General features: G+C 40.5%; 1 protein-coding gene across 2 annotated transcripts; it reads right to left on the bottom strand.

Annotated features, from left to right (window-relative positions):
• Positions 1–833: 833 nt before the first annotated feature.
• Positions 834–18,192, bottom strand: gmpr (guanosine monophosphate reductase). Of its 2 annotated transcripts, none has more exons than XM_088601948.1 (9): positions 17,787–18,192; positions 12,864–12,983; positions 12,310–12,393; positions 11,548–11,721; positions 10,718–10,799; positions 9,896–10,002; positions 7,307–7,349; positions 4,101–4,254; positions 834–2,170 (listed from the first exon to the last, which is right to left on the bottom strand). In XM_088601948.1, the coding sequence occupies exons 1-9, from the start codon at positions 17,871–17,873 to the stop codon at positions 1,990–1,992; spliced, it is 1,032 nt and encodes a 343-aa protein (XP_088458074.1). In that variant the 5' UTR covers positions 17,874–18,192; the 3' UTR covers positions 834–1,989. The 2 variants fall into 2 exon arrangements, with proteins under 2 accessions (XP_088458074.1, XP_088458073.1); XM_088601947.1 differs by having other exon boundaries at positions 4,101–4,260; positions 17,787–18,190.
• Between the last annotated feature and the right edge of the window lie 171 nt (positions 18,193–18,363).

Below are 18,363 nucleotides of genomic sequence, written 5' to 3'. Positions count from 1 at the left end.
TGGGCCTTCACCCCCCCCCCCAATTAATCCTAAACTGTCTGTGCATTTCTGCGGAGGCAATTTTGTTTGGAAAGATTAATACCCACCCGGATGGATGAGCAGGTTGGAGGAACTTGTTTGCACTTCTTCAGTCTCCACCTGTGGTAACAGGAGTGTCATCGCCGTGAGCCAAGATGTAAAGACACACTTGTCAATTCTAAATTTGGTGAGTATGTCGCTAAAAAAAAAAGCATTACTAGAACTGTGGTGGTGTGGGAAAGTGCATTATGAGTTCCTGCATTGCCCAAATTTGAGCCCCATTCATTTTCTGGTGGAGTGTCACAGTACTTTCCAAAATCTTCTCAGATCTTAAATTATCTTCCAGTTGTACGATGTTGCGTGGTGTTGCTGTGCAGTGACCGGGTATCAAAACAGCAAGAGTTCAACGATATCAAGCTCAGCTGAGCGTAAGGAATACAACTTGGTGGTAAACAAAAAGAAAAGAAAGAGTTTGTGTCGTTTGTCCTACCTCTGCCTTTGACATGCACCCTTTGCTCCATAAAACTGATGATTATGCCTAGTGCTACAGTGAAGGAAACATTAAAAGTTTAGTGCAGGTCAACCATTATATTTACAAAAAGTTATTACTGGGTTTAAACGTTTGAATCACAATTTGTTCTAAATGTATTTTTCCTTGCTATACTCAAATACCTATGATGCTTCCACAACACACCTATACACTGATCTACAGTATTATTCATTTTAAAGTGGCATTGCTGCTGTTTTTATACAGTAGTTCTACTTATGCATGCTAGACACCCATCAACCCTAAATAAAAAGACATGAAAACTAAATTACACTGGAATATTTGTTTATTGATTTGAACTTTTGCTACAAGGTCTTTACATTCACGGTGTGTTACGGTGTGTATTTATACAGTTTATAATACCCACCCCACACCACGCTCAGAAGAGATCAATAGCAGGAGGGTAGTATTTCATTCACAGCTCTCATGCTCCCAACCATAGAGCTGGGCCTCTGGTTAAATCTGTCTTTTTACAGCTCAAGGAAGCCCCTCTCCCCCACAGACATGCAGCCTTTCATTTTCCATGGGTTCTCTGGCCACCTTTATTTGTCGATTTCAAAATATGGGTTTTTATATCATGTAAAGTTTTCTCAGTCTGTCCTTGTACACTACAATAATGCACGGCGTGCTATCTCGTCTTACCGCCGCTTGTAATCAAGTCCGAACCTTTTCTTCAAAATTACTTCCACGGAAAGTGTGCTACTTTGTAGCACTTTATTCTATCTGGCTCAAATAAGAAATGGCCTTGATCATTCTGTAGTGTTCTTGTTGCCTACGAAGTCAGAGCCTGGCTCATCTGTTCTCTTAAGGTACAGTAAATCACCACCTTGATAATTATTCTCCTGTGAAAGAAACCGTTTCCCAGGCTATGGATGCAGGTTACCATGCTTTCTCCATGCTGAGATAATAAATTTAATATCTTGCTGGGCCCCACCATGCCAGATTTACTGTGCCTTTTCACAATATGCCACGTCATCCTTTGAATTAGCTTTGCCATGCGAGAAATGGTTTAAAGGGAGAGAAATGAGATGTACTGCCCTTCCGTAATATCACAAAGGACCTCAACTAAAACACTTTGCTTCAACGCCACTGAAGGAGGTTGTGGGGAGTGGGGGGAACCTGAAGAATAACATATTTCCTTTCCGCACCATGACAGCTAGAAATAGGAAACAACCTCGCATTCACACCCTCCACAGCTGAGGCCGAGTGTAAAGAGAGACCCCGGCTGGATCCAGCAATGAAGACCACACCAAAAATTCAACAGGTTAGCATGAGGGCAGCGCTTCCGGGGCCATTCTGTCAGCGCTCTGGGTGATCAAAGCTCTAAATCGGCTCCGAGAGACGGTTGCTGAGCTCTGGCAAGGCCAGGTAAGGGTTAGGGATAGCATGCACAGCCCACCGGCTCTCTGGATCCGTGTCCACCGCTAGGTGAACATGTTACTGGACTGCTGAGTGACTCTGATGAAGGTGGTCCGGCGGCTCAGCTCTTTCAGTTTGGCGGCCCCCACATAGGTGCAAGTGGAACGCAACCCCCCCAGAACATCGAGGATGGTGTTCTCCACATCACCCCTGTAGGGAACCTCCACGGTCCGGCCTTCTGAAGCCCTGGAAGAACGAGAGAGAGAGCAGGAGCGAAGATTTCAGAAACAAAAAAAGGGGGGCAACCATCTTCATTGAAGGGGGGTGGGCGGGGGCAGTAACTCTTGGATGATTTTAATATTAATCGGCTATCGTCCAACACACGAGAGGGCAGAAACGAGCGTAATAAGCTCTGCAGCGGGTTCGATGGGGGTCTCCACTCGTGCATTTCCACAGTAGAGCTGAATTTGGAATCTACAGTACTCTTCAACAAGAATGTTCACCAAAAAAATAATACTTTATATTTTTATAATGTATTTTATTGATAAGCCTCTTTTCTATTTTTATGACACATTCTAAGAGTCATAAAGGATCTACTGTGAAAATGATAAGACCTGGCGGCACTAGAAGAAGCAACTGCCAAAATTCCCATTCCTCTAGTTCTGAGGGACTCTTCACAGAAAGAGATGCATACTTATTTTTACTGGCAGCCAAAAGGGAAAGCCAATATGATCCCCAAAATAATTAAGTGACAAACTTAAATATGGGAGGTATACTCAATTATATGTATTATTACCGTGGTTCATCCTCGGAACTAGGAAGCTGGAGCCTGGCAGTGCAGAAAGAAATGTGAACAGATGGTTGAGGAAGGCGAGATTCCCCCCAGGCAGTTCTAATTAGTGTAATTGGCAGTCTGAGTTCTTAACGGAGTCCTCAAAGAAGTGTGGAGAACTGTTCTGTCCTTCCAGACAAGATGATGAGGTCAGGGAGGTCACGTTTAAAGCAAAGGCACAGAGTGTGTTGATACCAAATAAACAGCATGTGTTTGGCCTCCTCACACCACTTATAGTACAGCACCTTCACAGCAGAGAGTTAAACATGAGGCTTTCATCATAAAGAAGCACAGAGTATATATACAGTAGCTGACAGAGGCACCTGGGTACTGTATGTCCATTCAAGATGGCAAGGAAGAGAGAAATTGAAAGAAGAGTTTCGAAGAACAGTTTGTTTTTTCCCCCACATAAACACTGCAATAGAATTATAGACTGCAACAGGGAAAGCCCAATCTGCTGTTTCACATACTGTATCTGACCATTGCTCATAATCGGTGTTTTGGAATAAATGAATCTTCTGTGAAGTGAAAAGAACTAGGAAAAACCTTCAGAGCAGGATTTCTACTGGAACTACTGCTTTTCAGGGCCTGGATTCAACATTTTGGAATGTGAAGTGTAGTTGCTGGTGCAAAGAAATTTGGTTAGTGCAGTGCCTTGGAAAAATATTCACCTCCTAGCAATGATTTGCAATTTGATGAACTGCAAATGACATACACACGCGTTTTTTAAAAAAACCTTGAATTTTACAGGCCAAAGAAGTTAAGTCAAAAAACTAAAAAAAAAATAAAATAAAGCATGTCAATTGCATGCAGTATTTATCCCCTTTGTGTTACCTAAATGAGTTCAGAAGCCCAAAATTGCTTTGAAAAGTTACTCAATTAGTTGAATGTTGAATGGCCTGTCCCTGACTCCTTCAGTCAGGCAGTGGTTTTCAAGCAAAGATTCAACCATTAAGGCCCAGGAGGTTTCAAGACATCTCGGGGCTAAAGTTGTTGAAAGGCACAGATGAGGAGAAGAGCAAGAAACATTTTTGCAAGGCAATGTATATAAAGGCCACCATGAGGAACACATACTCATGGACAATGACCATTGCGTGCACACATGAAGGCACTTCCCATCACCAGTGTCCACAAGAATTAATTTATTCCCTAGGAACAGAGTACGCTCCCCCTGGTACCTACAAAGTTAGGTGGTTAGGTGGTTTCCCATTGTTCCACTTACACGTGTACCAAATTTCATTGCTCCATGCTGCAGCGTTCATTGTATAGGTGTTTGAATAGGCCAACGAACTAGGCCAGCTGACTTTGCACATGTCTTGTGTGGTAAATATGAAAGCAACTCACCTGTACTCAGCCACCCCCCCGACGTATTTCTTCATAGCAGTGTCGGAGCTCATCCCGTAGAAGAGCTTGACTTTCTTGCCGTTCTTCTCCGTGATCTCGCCCGCACACTGGTCGTGACCAGCCAGCATCCCCCCCAGCATCACGAAGTCGGCCCCTGCCCCTAGGGAGAGACACATGCAGCACAAACGGAACGAAACGCTGAAGCCGGGGAAAAAGGCCCAAGCTCACGCCCAAAGAACCCGAGCCGGTGGAGAGGCCTCATCCCTGCGGCACTTCTCAAGCCAAGACATCGTTAATGTAGTCGGTATTATTGACTGAAATCGCTTACAGTCCAATTTAATTTTGAACTTCACAAAAATTAGTTTTTTGGGGATTTGTTCGGAAAGAAATCTGGCAACCATGAAGGGGAACTGCAATGCTGTTTTTACTTCTCAGGGTTGTAATGAATTGGCAATAATGAGCGCAGTTCAAACCACAATAAATCTACCTAGTACTTCTTAATGTGTACAACCTCCAATTTACCATATAACACAAAAGAGACAAGGTTTCAATGTATGCACACCCTTATTGTCTGTGATGCAGAACAAAATTTCCAGTGATGTGAAAGCAGCCTTATTACATTGTAAACAGGCTTAAGACCAAATGCGTTTTGCTACTATATTAATAATAAATATTTTCATGACACTGACACATACAGGTACAAGGCAACATGTTTTTAGGTACTTAAGGTATTGCAAAAAAAGAGCAACCTGCCAACCAACTAAAACACATTCTTAATGTCGGGAGACCATGTTTCTCATTTGCTAAGAGCGAATAGTGAGCAGGAAGGGCTGCTTCCACATCACAATTCTCGTATGAATTCTCGTTCTCGCCCCTGGCCAGTCCAGCAGTTTCTCATCTGCCGCCGACAACACGGCGACCACACAGTAGTTTCACAAAGTTCACGATTTTACACTAAAATTTTGCCATACTGTCAGTTGATTTATTTTACTTAGATTGATTCACCAGCGTGAGGAATTGCGACCGCAGTTACCCTCTAACCTCTTCGGTACATGTCAGCAAGAACAGTCACGGACGTGTGCCAAACTGAAGATTGGAGAACAGTTCAAGTAATATCGGAGGAGTAGCAGAGGGGATCAATCTCAGACAAGTCTCAAAAAGACAGTTTTGACATGTCAGAAGAAACCATAAGACAATGAGAAATTCTGCATACAAGATGCGACTATTTCACCCATGTTGCTTGTTTGGTAGTTTAATAGCTAAATGAAACTAAAATCGTGTTAGTATAGTTATTTCTTAATTGGGTCATGAACCACTTGGATTACACTTTGTGTAACCTTAATTAATTCCCCATTAGTTTCCAATTGTGTCACCAGTGAGTGTGAAACAGCTCACCATTCTATGTCCCTTTATATACTGTAGGTGTATAAATCGAACCGCCTTTGAATAGCCTTTTTCTAGAATGAACAGATTTACAGCAGAACTTTTAACCTGACCATAGATGATAAAATGAGTGGTATCTCACCAGTGCATTATAAACCATACACATAACTTCCCTGGATATGAATTACGCTTTTTTTTGCTATATTGTATACCCAAGCATTCCATTTTCCATTACTTACCTTATAAAATATCGTTCTCTTGATGAGGACGTGGAAGAATCTATATAACCACCCAAATATCTTTCATATGCATTTCCCTGAAGCAAGCTCCTCCTACTACTACTACAGTGGTTAACATCATACATATTCATGTTAAAATTAATCGGTCATGCATCAGCCCAAATCCATGACTTTATCATTCCTTTGCTACTATTATGTGTTTCTTCTTTTTGTTGTTAGTGTCCTGCCAAAACAGCAGGCAGCAACAGCACATCTCACTTGTGAAGCAGTATGCTGACGTCTGACTTCATCAGCACTAAAGCCATGGGAATATACTCCTATGATATAGAAAGGTGTCTTAAAGGAGCTGGTTACTATAACAACGAAGATGGTTTCCTTCTGTTTATCACCCTTTCTACTAGTCTTGTGTCTGAATGAGTTACTCATGTGGATTAGCTGTTAGCAACCTTATACAGTAAGCAAGATGGTTAAATGACTGTCATGTTTTTAACCTTTCTTTCGTCCTTATGCTTATATTTTTGTGTGACTGCAGTTCACTTTGACAGCTTTAAAGTACTGCTGCCTACAGATATGCATACATGCTTTTGTGTATAGTAATGAACTCTTCTGATAATTGTTTATTTTTACTAAAGGTTAATTTACGTTTGCAACAGTATGCGAATGTGCTTTTTGTTGCTAAGACAGAGATGTTTTTTTTATAATCGGGCTGCGTAACTAAATTAAGTTGTGTCTTCCTCTCTCTGGCTATAGTAGGAGGGGTAATGTGGGTGTTAGGGACAGGCTAGAACAATGGCAGAATCTGTGTATGGAATTGACAACTGAGACTCCCTTTGGAAAAGCAATTGTTTTCTCTTCCAGTACTAATTAAGGGTTGCTTAGGTATTAAACTGTCAGATGCATTCTGTGTTTGTAACGTTTAAATAATTCAGACATCTTTCACAAGCTAAACCCTGGTAAGAATGAGGCTATGCTCATAAGCTCCCAACACCGGCTTTGCATTGCTGTTGCCTTCAGTCTGCCGAAATTAAACATTTGTTAAAAAGCTGGATTTTACCTACTGTATGCCCCCTTTTGGCAATTTGAAACATCACAAGAATATCTTTCTTCCATCTGTATAACATTGAAACACTGAAAGCCCTTACACTTTCTGATACTGAATTATGTTTTTGTTTTGTTTTATCAAGAGTAGACTCTTTGTTTTATCAAGAGTAGACTCCTATCAGACCTCCTGTCAGAGGTGAAACTGTGGATTAACAGCTTTTGAATCAGATAATGCCTGGTTTATAACCTTTTATTAATTTATGTATTCTCAATAAACAGTACAGAAACCTTTTTTTGAGGTTGCTTATTAGAGTAACTGTTGATCACTAGTCAATGAATTCTCAGATGTTATTTCAGGTTACCCAAGGGATTAATTTAATATTTAAGCTCATGCACTGGCTGACCTCAGCGGTACCTCTGTCAGCGCATGGCATTTTTCAGACCCTGGTTGCACGCTCTTCGATGGTTTCACTTTTAAATCGGGCAGGTGATAAACCTCACCCAGGTGAGCATGAATGGCCTGAAAAGCCAAGCAAAACTTACCAAAAGCTTTGGCAACATCACCTGGACAGCTGCAGCCTCCATCCTGAAAAGGAGGAGAATGCAAAAGTTTAGAGTGAACATGCTTAAGAATGGCTCATTTCTGCATGACTTGGACTCATCACTGATAGACCCTATGATATTAAGAGTCGTTCAGGTGATCAGCAGTATAGGTACTGTATTTTAAACTCCTTGATGCGTCTAATGGTCAGTTTTATTTATACGGTATGTTTATTTGAAATAAATCCTTTATGTATCCAGAAATTCTCATTCGTTCATATTTTGACAACTTGGAGAGTTACACAGCGGGACATGTACTGGAGCAACATGAGAGTGTACAGTAGTATTGTGCTGAAGGGTACAACAGATAGATTGATACTTTATTGATCCCGTGAGGGAAATTGCAGGTACAGACAGTAACTAAAAGTACAGACTAGCTTGGGATTAGGACCTTTCAGTCTGGAGTCAAGATGTGTTGTTGCAGCAAGATAATCTTCTTATATTGTGAAAGAATTAGAACCTGGATTGTGTCTAATCTTTCTTTTTTTACAAGCTTAACGCTGAATTTGGTACTACAGTCAGTTTTATAACAGATACTGGTGTCTGGAAAGGACCATACTGCCCCCTTGAGGACCATTAGTGCTATCACTTTTTCGCTGAGTGCTGTCTGATAGTTATGATCAAAACCCAGGTATCACAGATGCTAAACTTTGCATAACCACCAGAATATGCTAACATCCTGCAGAAAATCCTGTCGAGGGTTTCATACTCTAAAGACTACAGTATCTTTATTTTTTTCTAGTACTGGATAGTTGTAAATTTACAGCCCACTGTTCCAGGTTACACTATTGTAGTAGTGTTCAGTTCTTTTTGTACTTGCTACACTAGCTTCAGACTCACACTTGAGTACATACCTGAGCCTATGTGAAGTAAAATGCCTTCAAAAGGATTATTACTCAACAATGGGAACAAAGCAAAAACATTTCAAAAGTGATCCAGTAGATCATATCAGCTACCACCTTACAAGATACTGGAAGTGTTTCTGATTGTGATTTGCAGCATCGTCTTCCTACAAGCCTTCCAAAAATGTATAATTTCATCCCTTTCAATCCTGCTTCCATCTCTTCAGATCCTGTATGGTTATGTGCAGAGGTGTAACTGATGATTGTGTGAGCGACATCATACACTCACTGACCAGATTATTAGAATGTGGCTCGTATACCACAACGCCCCAGCTGAAAGACACCCCAGGCCTCAATGAGCAGCAAAAACATAGCATGCTGCAATGTACATCATACAATGTGCACGATTTAAGTCCATGCAGGCCCCAGGCGAGTATATTGATTTCTCTGGACAGATGAATGATCAAAATATCTTCTTGAATCTTTTTTCCAGACAGCTATTTCCTGTTATACACAGTAGATTTATTCAAGAAGAGATCTTTGTCATCGGTTTTCGTCAAACAAATAAATAATAAACACAGTCAAACACTTTTTCCACGAGCCTTTAGCATTTGTAGGCCTGAGGCAAAGAGTCGATCCTTTTGGATAATACAGCCCTGATCATGAGGATTCAAACGATATTGTGGTAGGACTGCCTTCCGTTATGAGCTTGTGAACAGGGTAGTAGTGTAGGGGATTGAAAAGCAATTTTCAACAGACAGTGAGGGGGCTGTGCTGATCAGGTAGCTGATGGAAATGATGATTAACACTATGTCTCATGGTACTCAAGCCTGCCTCTGAGAGCCTGTTTGACTGGGGGTTCCTAGTACTGGGCAATGAGCCTACACTGTACATCTATTAAGCTTATGAGATGCCAAATATTGAAGATGCAGCTGTATACTAACACTAGCCAAAGTATGAATCATTCAAAATGGCGTTCTCTGAGGAACACCAGAGTGGCTCAAAGGCAGAGGCCTCTTACTGAAGTAAAGATTGGACATAAATCTAGGTACAGTATTGCTGGGACTGGCAAATTATTAGTTGGCTCTGACTATGATTCCCCAGATGGTACTAAATCATTTATTTTGTGCTACCAGGCCTCAGTGGTTTCAAAATCATTGTTTAGAAGAGTGTAGAAGAAACAGACGGAAACACTGTGCATTTCACAAACACGTTACCTTTACCACAGTACATTTCTCAAAATCTAACAGAAGCTTTTCGGCAGCACACTGATCAGGTTAGCAATTCACGATTCCAAATCCTCGTTTCCATTTTTTTAAATATCCTGACTGAGTATAAAATATGGAATTGAAGATAATCTAGGATGTGATAAGCAAAGAGTGATGCTTTTGAGCAACATGATCTTTAGTTAGACATTGCCCCCGTGAGTAACATTTGAACATATACTGAATTAATTTAAAAGCACAGAGAGCTTCAGTCTGAATTCATGCCGTTCCAAAACTCTGTTCAATTACTGATCTCATATACAGTACTATACTCTGAACAACAAGTGTGTGAATACTGTAGGTGTGCGTACCAACATGTACAGTATGTCTCTACATCCTGATGTTTGTGATTGATGAGGAATATGAATTTGAAGCTGAAGTCCGCACTCTTGTCTGAGCTCATGTACATTGGTGAGGAGACTTACAGAGATGATGTGTCCCTTCAGCCCATGAGCCGAGTCAGCACACTCTATGACAGCACTGAGCTGGGGATACCCCACGCCCGTCTTGATCCTGGTAGTGCAGACCGAACCTGGGCAAAAAGATTCAAAGGGAGAGACCGACGTGATGTTTGGCAAAAACCTAAAAAGCACTTTAAAATTGAGTCATATTATCAAGGCACACAATTATGAGACCACAGGACAAGCCTGAAGCTTGTATTTATATGCTCTATTTGTCTCACATGAACTGACACTATAAAAGATATACTGTATAAGAAAGGAAACAAGTGGGAGGATGAAATTCACCCATTTTTTTCATTTATGACATCTCGGAATTTTGGTGCATTTGCTTTTCTCTGGGAGCCTGTGTGTTACAATGTGTAAATAAAGGTTAAATAAATTCAGATTTATGGTGTCTTGATTTCAGGCTGGCAGGCCACAAAATGTGTTACTTTGGAAAGGGTGTGTAGACGTTCTATAGTCACTGTATTACTGATCAGGAAACCTACTGATCAGGAAGTTGAAGGAAGGTCAAAAAGACATTTTCCACACCATACTGTAAATGTGTCTTGAACAGACAGGTTAACAGAACTGAATACCTTTTGTCTAGATTAGAGTGGGCTACAGGCACCTTCACTCATGTATTTCTAATCAAGAAAGGTCCTGTCAAAACACTGAGGATGATCAAATAAAGACAGGAGGAAACAGAAACTAAGATAATGTGCATTTTAGAAAAGAAACAGGATATGCTTTTTTAATGAGGGGGTTTGGATATCTGGAATAAACTGATCTCTTCATGTACTGTACCTGGTCCAATGCCCACTTTAATAATGTCAGCTCCAGAGAGAATGAGCTCCTCCACCATCTCTCCTGTCACTACATTGCCAGCCTGCCAGGAAGACAACAGGACTTGCTGTGTTAAGACTTTGAAGCATGTGTGCGGGCGTCATTTCAGCAAGCTGATGTTCCCAGATTTAAACATTATACAGTAAATACAAAATCACTTGTCAAATCTAAAAATGGCCCACTGAGATAACCTGTAGCATGCACAATGCAGTAAACAACAGCTTAACTGCCAAGTTACCTCTGAACTACTGTATGCAGAAAAATAGAAAACAGCTGGTTATGTACGTAGTTGACTCTATTCAGCTGTGATTTTTGATTTAGCACTATTTACAGTCTGTGATAAAAATGCATTGTACTTTTTGTTTAGTCTTGGACAGGAATATACTGCCTTTAGTGTTTAGACTAGACACGTTTTCAAACAATATATTCAACTTGAAAAAAGGGTTAGTTAAGACTGAAGAATGGTTTTACAAATCCTAATACTGAAAATAACATTTACAGATAGGGGGAATTTGTGCAAGTCAACAGCTATCCTTCTATTTTTAATAACTATATTTTTAACTATGCCTAGAATGCTTATGTAATTCTTACATGTAATGAAGAGTTGCATTTTCAATCAGAATTCTATTATTTGCTAAACAAATGCTCATATTAAGTACAACAAGTGGATATACAAAACAGTGAGCAAATAAAAGGCATCAAATCCACTGTGTTTCTGAATAAGTGGTACAAATATGTGCTTTGGAGCCATCTTCTCTAGGCAGTGTTATAAACAGGTAAATGGGGCTTACCATGATGGTGTGATTAGGAAACTTGCTCCTGACAGTCTTCACAAATTCCACAAAATGCTCTGAATATCCATTAGCGACATCAAGACAGATATACTTTATGCCTGGGATGGCCTCCAAAATGCTGCACAGCTTCTCCAAATCTGCCTGGCCACTGCCTGAGCTGGCTGCCACATGCTGCAGGAGAGAGGCCAGAGCAGCTCAGTGTTTTCAAGCACATTTTCAGACCACAGAACACGGACCCTATCAGAAACAGGTCACAATCCTCTTTTCAGAGACCGTAATGCATCACAGTCGCAAGTTCCATTCTGAAAATCGAAGGGAATGATTTTTGAAGCTTCCTGCAAGTATGTTAACACATTGCAGTCATTTTCTTATTTAGTTCAGGTGGGTAGGTGCGTCAGCATGCGTAGGCTGCAAAGGAACAAGTAATAGGTTTATTCCATGCTGAAAAAAAGAAGAAAGAAAACACAACGTTTCGGCTGTGGAGCCTGAAGTTTCAGCCTCACATACCTGAAGAAGGTTCCACGGCCGAAACGTTGTGTTTTCTTTCTTCTTTTTTTCAGCATGGAATAAACCTATTACATTTTCTTATTTAGTTCAGGTGGGGAGCTGCGTCAGCATGCGTAGGCTGCAAAGGAACAGTATACCACACCCAAAGAAGGCTCCACAGCCAAAACGTTTCTTCTAATACCAATTGAAATGTCTACCACTCACTCATGGGCTTTTTAATTCTGCAGTATAGGAAGTGTTGTGGTCTCTTACCTCTAAGCAATCTGGAGATGTGGCTGCAAATTTCTTCCAGTCCTCCAAAGAGTAGTGTTTATGAATAGCAGTGAACAACATGTGCTGCAAGGCAGGCAAGAGTGGTTATACAGCACGCGATTGAAACATCTAGGAAGAGCTGCGATGGCTTGTTGTGGAATAGTTACAGTATCATTGCAAAGAGGGTAAAACTAACAGAGAATCACACCTACTGCATCCCAGCATGTTTACAACACACATTTTACTGTTCTTGTTCTGTGTAGACAAGTACAGCAGATGTCCTCCCGCTGACTCAGAACTTCATCAAATTAAGTTTTTAATCCAAGTAGGAGCAATATGCCACATTTTAATTTTGAGACTTTCTAGAATGGGGGGTTACGAGTGACCTATCCTCATTCTTGCCACTCTCTGCTTTTTAATTAAGCAATCCAAGAGCAGTTCCATTATCCCCTTCGCACACGTGAGCGCTTCTACTGAAAATCGGTTGCCTCACCACGCCCCCACACACTCACACGGTATAGGGCTCACCCGGATGTTTAATTCAAGATCCTTACTTTACTCAAGACCTGTGCCATCTCAAAGGTTCCAGTGGTGTCCATGTTGGCAGCGATCACTGGGATTCCATTGTAGGTCTGCTTGGAGTTACGGAATGTGAAGGTTCTCTGTAGGTCCACCTGTGGAAGAGGGGCTGATTAATCTGTAGCTCTAACGACGAGGTTTACAATATGACCAACAGCTGAGCCATTGTTTGGGTTTGGGCAGCTTCAACTAAGAGGATTCTTGTTTCAACGAAGAGACAAAGAAGATCTATGACAGGGCTGCCTGTGAGGGGACTGCAATCACAGCCAACCTGCCACAAAAGGCCTTTATCATCTGTAAATAGACATTGGGTGATGGATTAAAAACACACACTCTCAAATGGACGAGTTGTGTTTGTGTGATACAGTATATTAAAGGCCTCACTGTATTAGTTGGTGGATGTTTGACAGAGGTTTAAGGAGGGGGCAGGTTGCTGAAGACCTGCATGGTTGAAAGATAGCCTCACGCACTGTATTATTCACCTACTGTTATGGTGAGTTGTCATGTTTTCTGGAACTACAGTATGTTAGTCAAGTCGGGGCACTGGATCATTTTAACTGATCTGGTATTGCAGGCATGCAACTCCATATTAAGGCTAAAGGGCTTTGCTTTCCTGTAAAAGAGTTTTATGTTAAACACCTACAGTAAAATGGGGGAACTACAATAATACAGTAAGTCTAATAATTCACTGACACAAAACTCTATCCTTATTTTTTGTGCTACAGAATATACAGACATGCAAGACCTGAAATTGTGAGAGTCAATCGCATATTACCATAACTTTATATTAAAAGCCAGAAGCAGTGTGGGAACAATCAACATCAATACCTGGACTTTGAAGTTGTCATACAGTAATGGTCTAGAATCTTGCCTGATATTATCTTAATGCAACATCAACATTTTGAAGAATCCCAGGGTATAAGGTTTAATCTCATGCACTGGCACAAACCATTTTCACTTAGAACTAGTCTATTTTTTAACTTAGTTCTGAGTTTTCTTTACTAAAAACATGATGTGCCTCCTAATCTACTGAATGAGCTAAGTTTGAAGTCAAGCTTCTTCATTTCTGTGCAGATTTCACAGGTCCCAAGCAAATCTCTTCTGAGGTTATCACCTACTGAGGCTAAAGAGAGTTCTTTCTCCTGGTCTCCAGCTACATTCTCTTCACACCAAGCCCACTGCTGTGTCTTCAGCCTGTAACGTCTTGAACAGAACCGTTGATTATAAAATGTGGAAGGTAACTGGTGCACTTAAGAATGTTGTCACTGAAACAGTTCTCACTGTAACTTCAGTATCTCTTCATTTATATCTCACCACCTGTTTTCTTAACTTTTTTTTAAACTTGTATTCATCTACAGTATGGCCTTCTTTTCTGTTCCCATATTTACTAATAAATAATTAAAAATGTAATTGTTCTTTATTGCACTTCTCTGAGTTTTAGAGTCAGCTTCCTGACTACTACTATTCTCAACTGCACTAAGTATTATCCGTTACACTGCCTCGTCTGCTACAGTTATACAGTTTAGCTACACCAAAACTGTAGACACACCCATGTGCACATGACATACAGTAACATCCTGCTTGCCAACAAATGTCAGATTGTTTGCATATATAAATACTATATTAATACATAGAGTAAGTGTATGTCGCTAAGTTGTTATACATTGTTTATAAAATGTGATTTGCAGCCCTTTGTGTTATCCCAAAGACATATAAATAATCTCCAGAGCATTTCTATTTCTTCGTGTTTATTTTTTCAGATCTCTTTACACTTTTCTTTGGGTTTTTAGCTTTCTGTTTTCAGCCAGAACATAAAAAGAACATTTGTTAGAAGATCCCTAGTAATTTTCTCCTTGGGCATTAGATTATGCTGAAAGCAACTTACAACACAAAATGACAAATTCCTTTATGGGTGCTGTACAAGTATAATCCACTGTCGCAACAAAATGACATACTGTAAAGAAAGTTTTCCCTCTGAAAAATATAGTGTAATTTTATGTGGCAAGTATGCTGAGTATGTATCTAATTTTTCTGTTTTTTTTAAACAAACTCTGTAAACAATTCTGAAAAACAACACATTTCTTTTTTTAACAGTAAATCAAAGTGCTTTAACAATTGGATATGATCTGTATTTTGGCCAAGAACTCTATTTTGTAATTTCATTTTTTTTTTTGTAGTTTCATGTTGATAATCTCCAGCTATTACCGATATGCTCTACACAAAGCACGGGCTGTACTAAAACAATGCACATTGCCTATCCTTAATACTGGCAATCAGTTATGCCTTCAGGCAATTGCTGCCACTAATCCTACAGTTAAAAACTAAAGGAAGACCACAGGACAAAAATAAAGCCAGGTGCAGGTTAACAAGAGGCAGCAAAAACACAATGGTAATGGAGTTTCAGGGAAATCCTTTTAAAAGTAAGGACCCTGACGTGCTTGTCAATAACAAATTATAGCAGGGCACACGACACTTTCTTGTTCTGCTTCTCCTCACAAACCCACTGTTTTACTTTTCTTACAGTTGTCTTTTCTTTTGTACCTCCATCCATTTTTCAACTGCTTTATCCAATAGAGGCCCGGGCTTAAAAAGGCCAACCACAAAATGAAGTTGTCGGCCAAACCTTATCCAGGCAAGCAACGGGTGTAAGGCAGGGTACACCCTGGGTGGGACGCCAGTCACAGGGAACACACCAACGATTGTGCCACCATGACGCCCCAGTTGTTTTCTGCTTAGTGGACTTCAGGATCGGAAGAGGAGGGCTACTGATATTTGTGGTCTCAAAGATCTCACGGCAGGTTTGGCCATTTTTAGTAATACTGGATATAGTGTGAAGGAAGGGGAGAGAACGGAGAGTTTCTATCACAGAAAAAAATAATGAGCAGGCGCTTGGGACCTTAAGGAGAAGCCTTTCTGTTGCACCATCAGCATTTTTAATTACACAGTGTTAACAGTAGCAGATACTGTAGATGGTTGTGGCTAGCCTACCACTAGGACTGTTTTCATCACAGAAAGGCATACAGTACGTGTACATTAATGAATGATGGAAGCCAAACTTCCTAAATGCAATTCTAGGGGTTGGACAATTGTATGGACATCGTGTCCACATTCTTTTCTTTTGTTATATTTTAAAGATCACCTTGTGAGTCTATTTTGTTCCAAACTGCTTTTCATTGTCTTTTCACAATGGAAAGCACCACGTGGAAGCATACTGTAACCATGGAGACATGAGGCAATTACTGCATTTGGAAATACAATCCTCAATAACTACGTACACAACCATGAACAAAATCCGTTTAATAATGGGGATAGCCCGTTGTATCACAAATGCAAGTAAACCACAAGCTGGTTTGCCAAAATGAGAAAACTATTGCAAGTATTATGGTCCAATAAATTCCAATGAGTTAACATTTAAAAAAAAAAAAACTTTTTTATCCTTAAATGTTTTATTTTTAAAAAAAGAGACTATCATATTTAAAAAAATATACATATTTTAAAAAATCTTAAATTAGCCTGCAAGTTTTCTAATATTATCAGAAAGGTAGTGAGCAACACTATGCTGTAAGTGTGAGCAACTGACACAGCAGGTATTCTGAATGAGACCTCAGTAATCAAACAGCCCAGATGCTGTCTTAGATCAGTGCGCATTCCAATACAAGTTCTTTAAAAGTGGCCACTAGCATCTAATGAGGCCAATGGTTCTAGAGTACTTGACAGCAGCCAATTTTTAAAAGAAATCATTCATGCTTTGTTAATCAACAGGCACAAAATTCAAGGCTATGTAGCAAAATGAGAAAAATACAGCAAGTGATTATGAGTGAATAGATCAGAAATTACATACTGCAAATGAAATACAGTAATCATCTTTGGTTTTGTCCTTTTTGTTATCCAAAAATGAAAAAAAAAATTAAAGGAATAATATATTCTGTGTTTTATCTCCTCCGTATTTTCCTTTTTATACAGTACTGAACATTCCAGCTGTAAAACCCATTTAAATATATATACACATTTGTACATTACTAATAGGAAAAATAGGAAAAAAGACCTTTTAAAATGAAAAGTTGAGCAACTGAATACCCTGGCTTTGTAAAGTCCTTATTGGTCTGTGACACAATAGTAATGTTAAGATGTTGTCCTGGCATATCAACCCTTTTTGTGCACAAATGGGCTAAAACACTAGAGCGCCATAGATCTCATCTCTGAATATAGATAATATAGATCATCAATTTCCCTTCGGGTTAAATAAAGTCTTACCTACAGTATCTAATCTCCGAATATGCAGGTAACAGGCCCAGTACCTGAACAGTAACTTAAAGCTTTGCTTGATTATCAGCTAACCTGACACGAGAAACAGATCGGTACTTCTTCTCTGCTGCAGAGTGCAATGCTGGTGCTGACAGCTGAGTCCGGTGCACCAAATAACTTTACATTTCTATTTTTATCTGCTCGCTCTGTGTCCTGGTTTCATATTTCTTCACCTTGACTTGTCACTTGCTGTCTATACTTCAATTCTTTTTCCAATTATATGCCCCATTGATGCTGGAACTGGAAGTTTGGAAAGTACTCGTCTTGAAGAGGGAGTTCAGGACTCTCCTGAGGAAACACAGACCCCTCTGTGCCCTGACTGTCAGTACTAGGAAGGTCATTTGTATTGTACTGCACTGGAAGAAAGTACCACAGTTCTGATTTCTATTTCTAGGAAACATGTGCCGTTTCAAGTTTGGTCTAATTTAGCATCTCCAACCTTATGTTTTTTTTTTTCAGGAAATATGTTCATCCAAACATGTCTGTTTCTCCGACCTGTCACAAAATCACACATCAGTTATGAAAAAGCAGCTACTGTACATGCTACATGCCTCTGAAAGTCAAAATAGGTACAATAAGAAAACAACACCCACCTCAGATCGGCTCTTCAAGCTACTCCTTTTAGGTCTGACAAGGACATCTTTAAAGTCCAGTTTGAGGTCAGCATCCACCCGGGGCATGGCGAGATTTCTGAAGGACAAAGCTAACCTCCTAATGCCTCCGGCTATAGTCACCCGTCCCGATCTACAACAACCAAAGCCGAACTGTCAGGCAGAGAGAGTATTTATAGAGCAGAGGAGGCCGTCTCTGTCTGAACTCCCATTGCTTTATTTGGCCAGGCCTGTTTTGAGAGAGCACTGTAAAAAGCAGCCCTGCTCTTCGCTCAGCAGCTACACACAGACTGCGGATGGCCCCAGCACTGCAGCGCGCACACACACACACCTGCAGTGAGGCGGCCACTCCACACCACTGCTCCACACTCAGCAGTCCCCCTGGGAGCAGTACTGCAATCGATACCCTCCGCGCAGACGCTGCCGGCCTCTAAATATTGCAGAGCCAACCTTAAAGGGGGCGAGGTGGGGGGTGGGGAACCCCATCGAGTCTGTCTGTTGTTGTAACACGTCTGCAGGGGAGCTGTCGGTTTCTAAGCAAGCACCCCGAGACAAGCTG

Source organism: Lepisosteus platostomus, chromosome 12, assembly GCF_059453375.1.
Source record: "Lepisosteus platostomus isolate fLepPlt1 chromosome 12, fLepPlt1.hap1, whole genome shotgun sequence".
Classification (NCBI taxonomy): domain Eukaryota; kingdom Metazoa; phylum Chordata; class Actinopteri; order Semionotiformes; family Lepisosteidae; genus Lepisosteus; species Lepisosteus platostomus.
The sequence above is the reverse complement of the archived record's forward strand: the minus strand, read 5'-3'. Positions and strand labels throughout refer to the sequence as shown.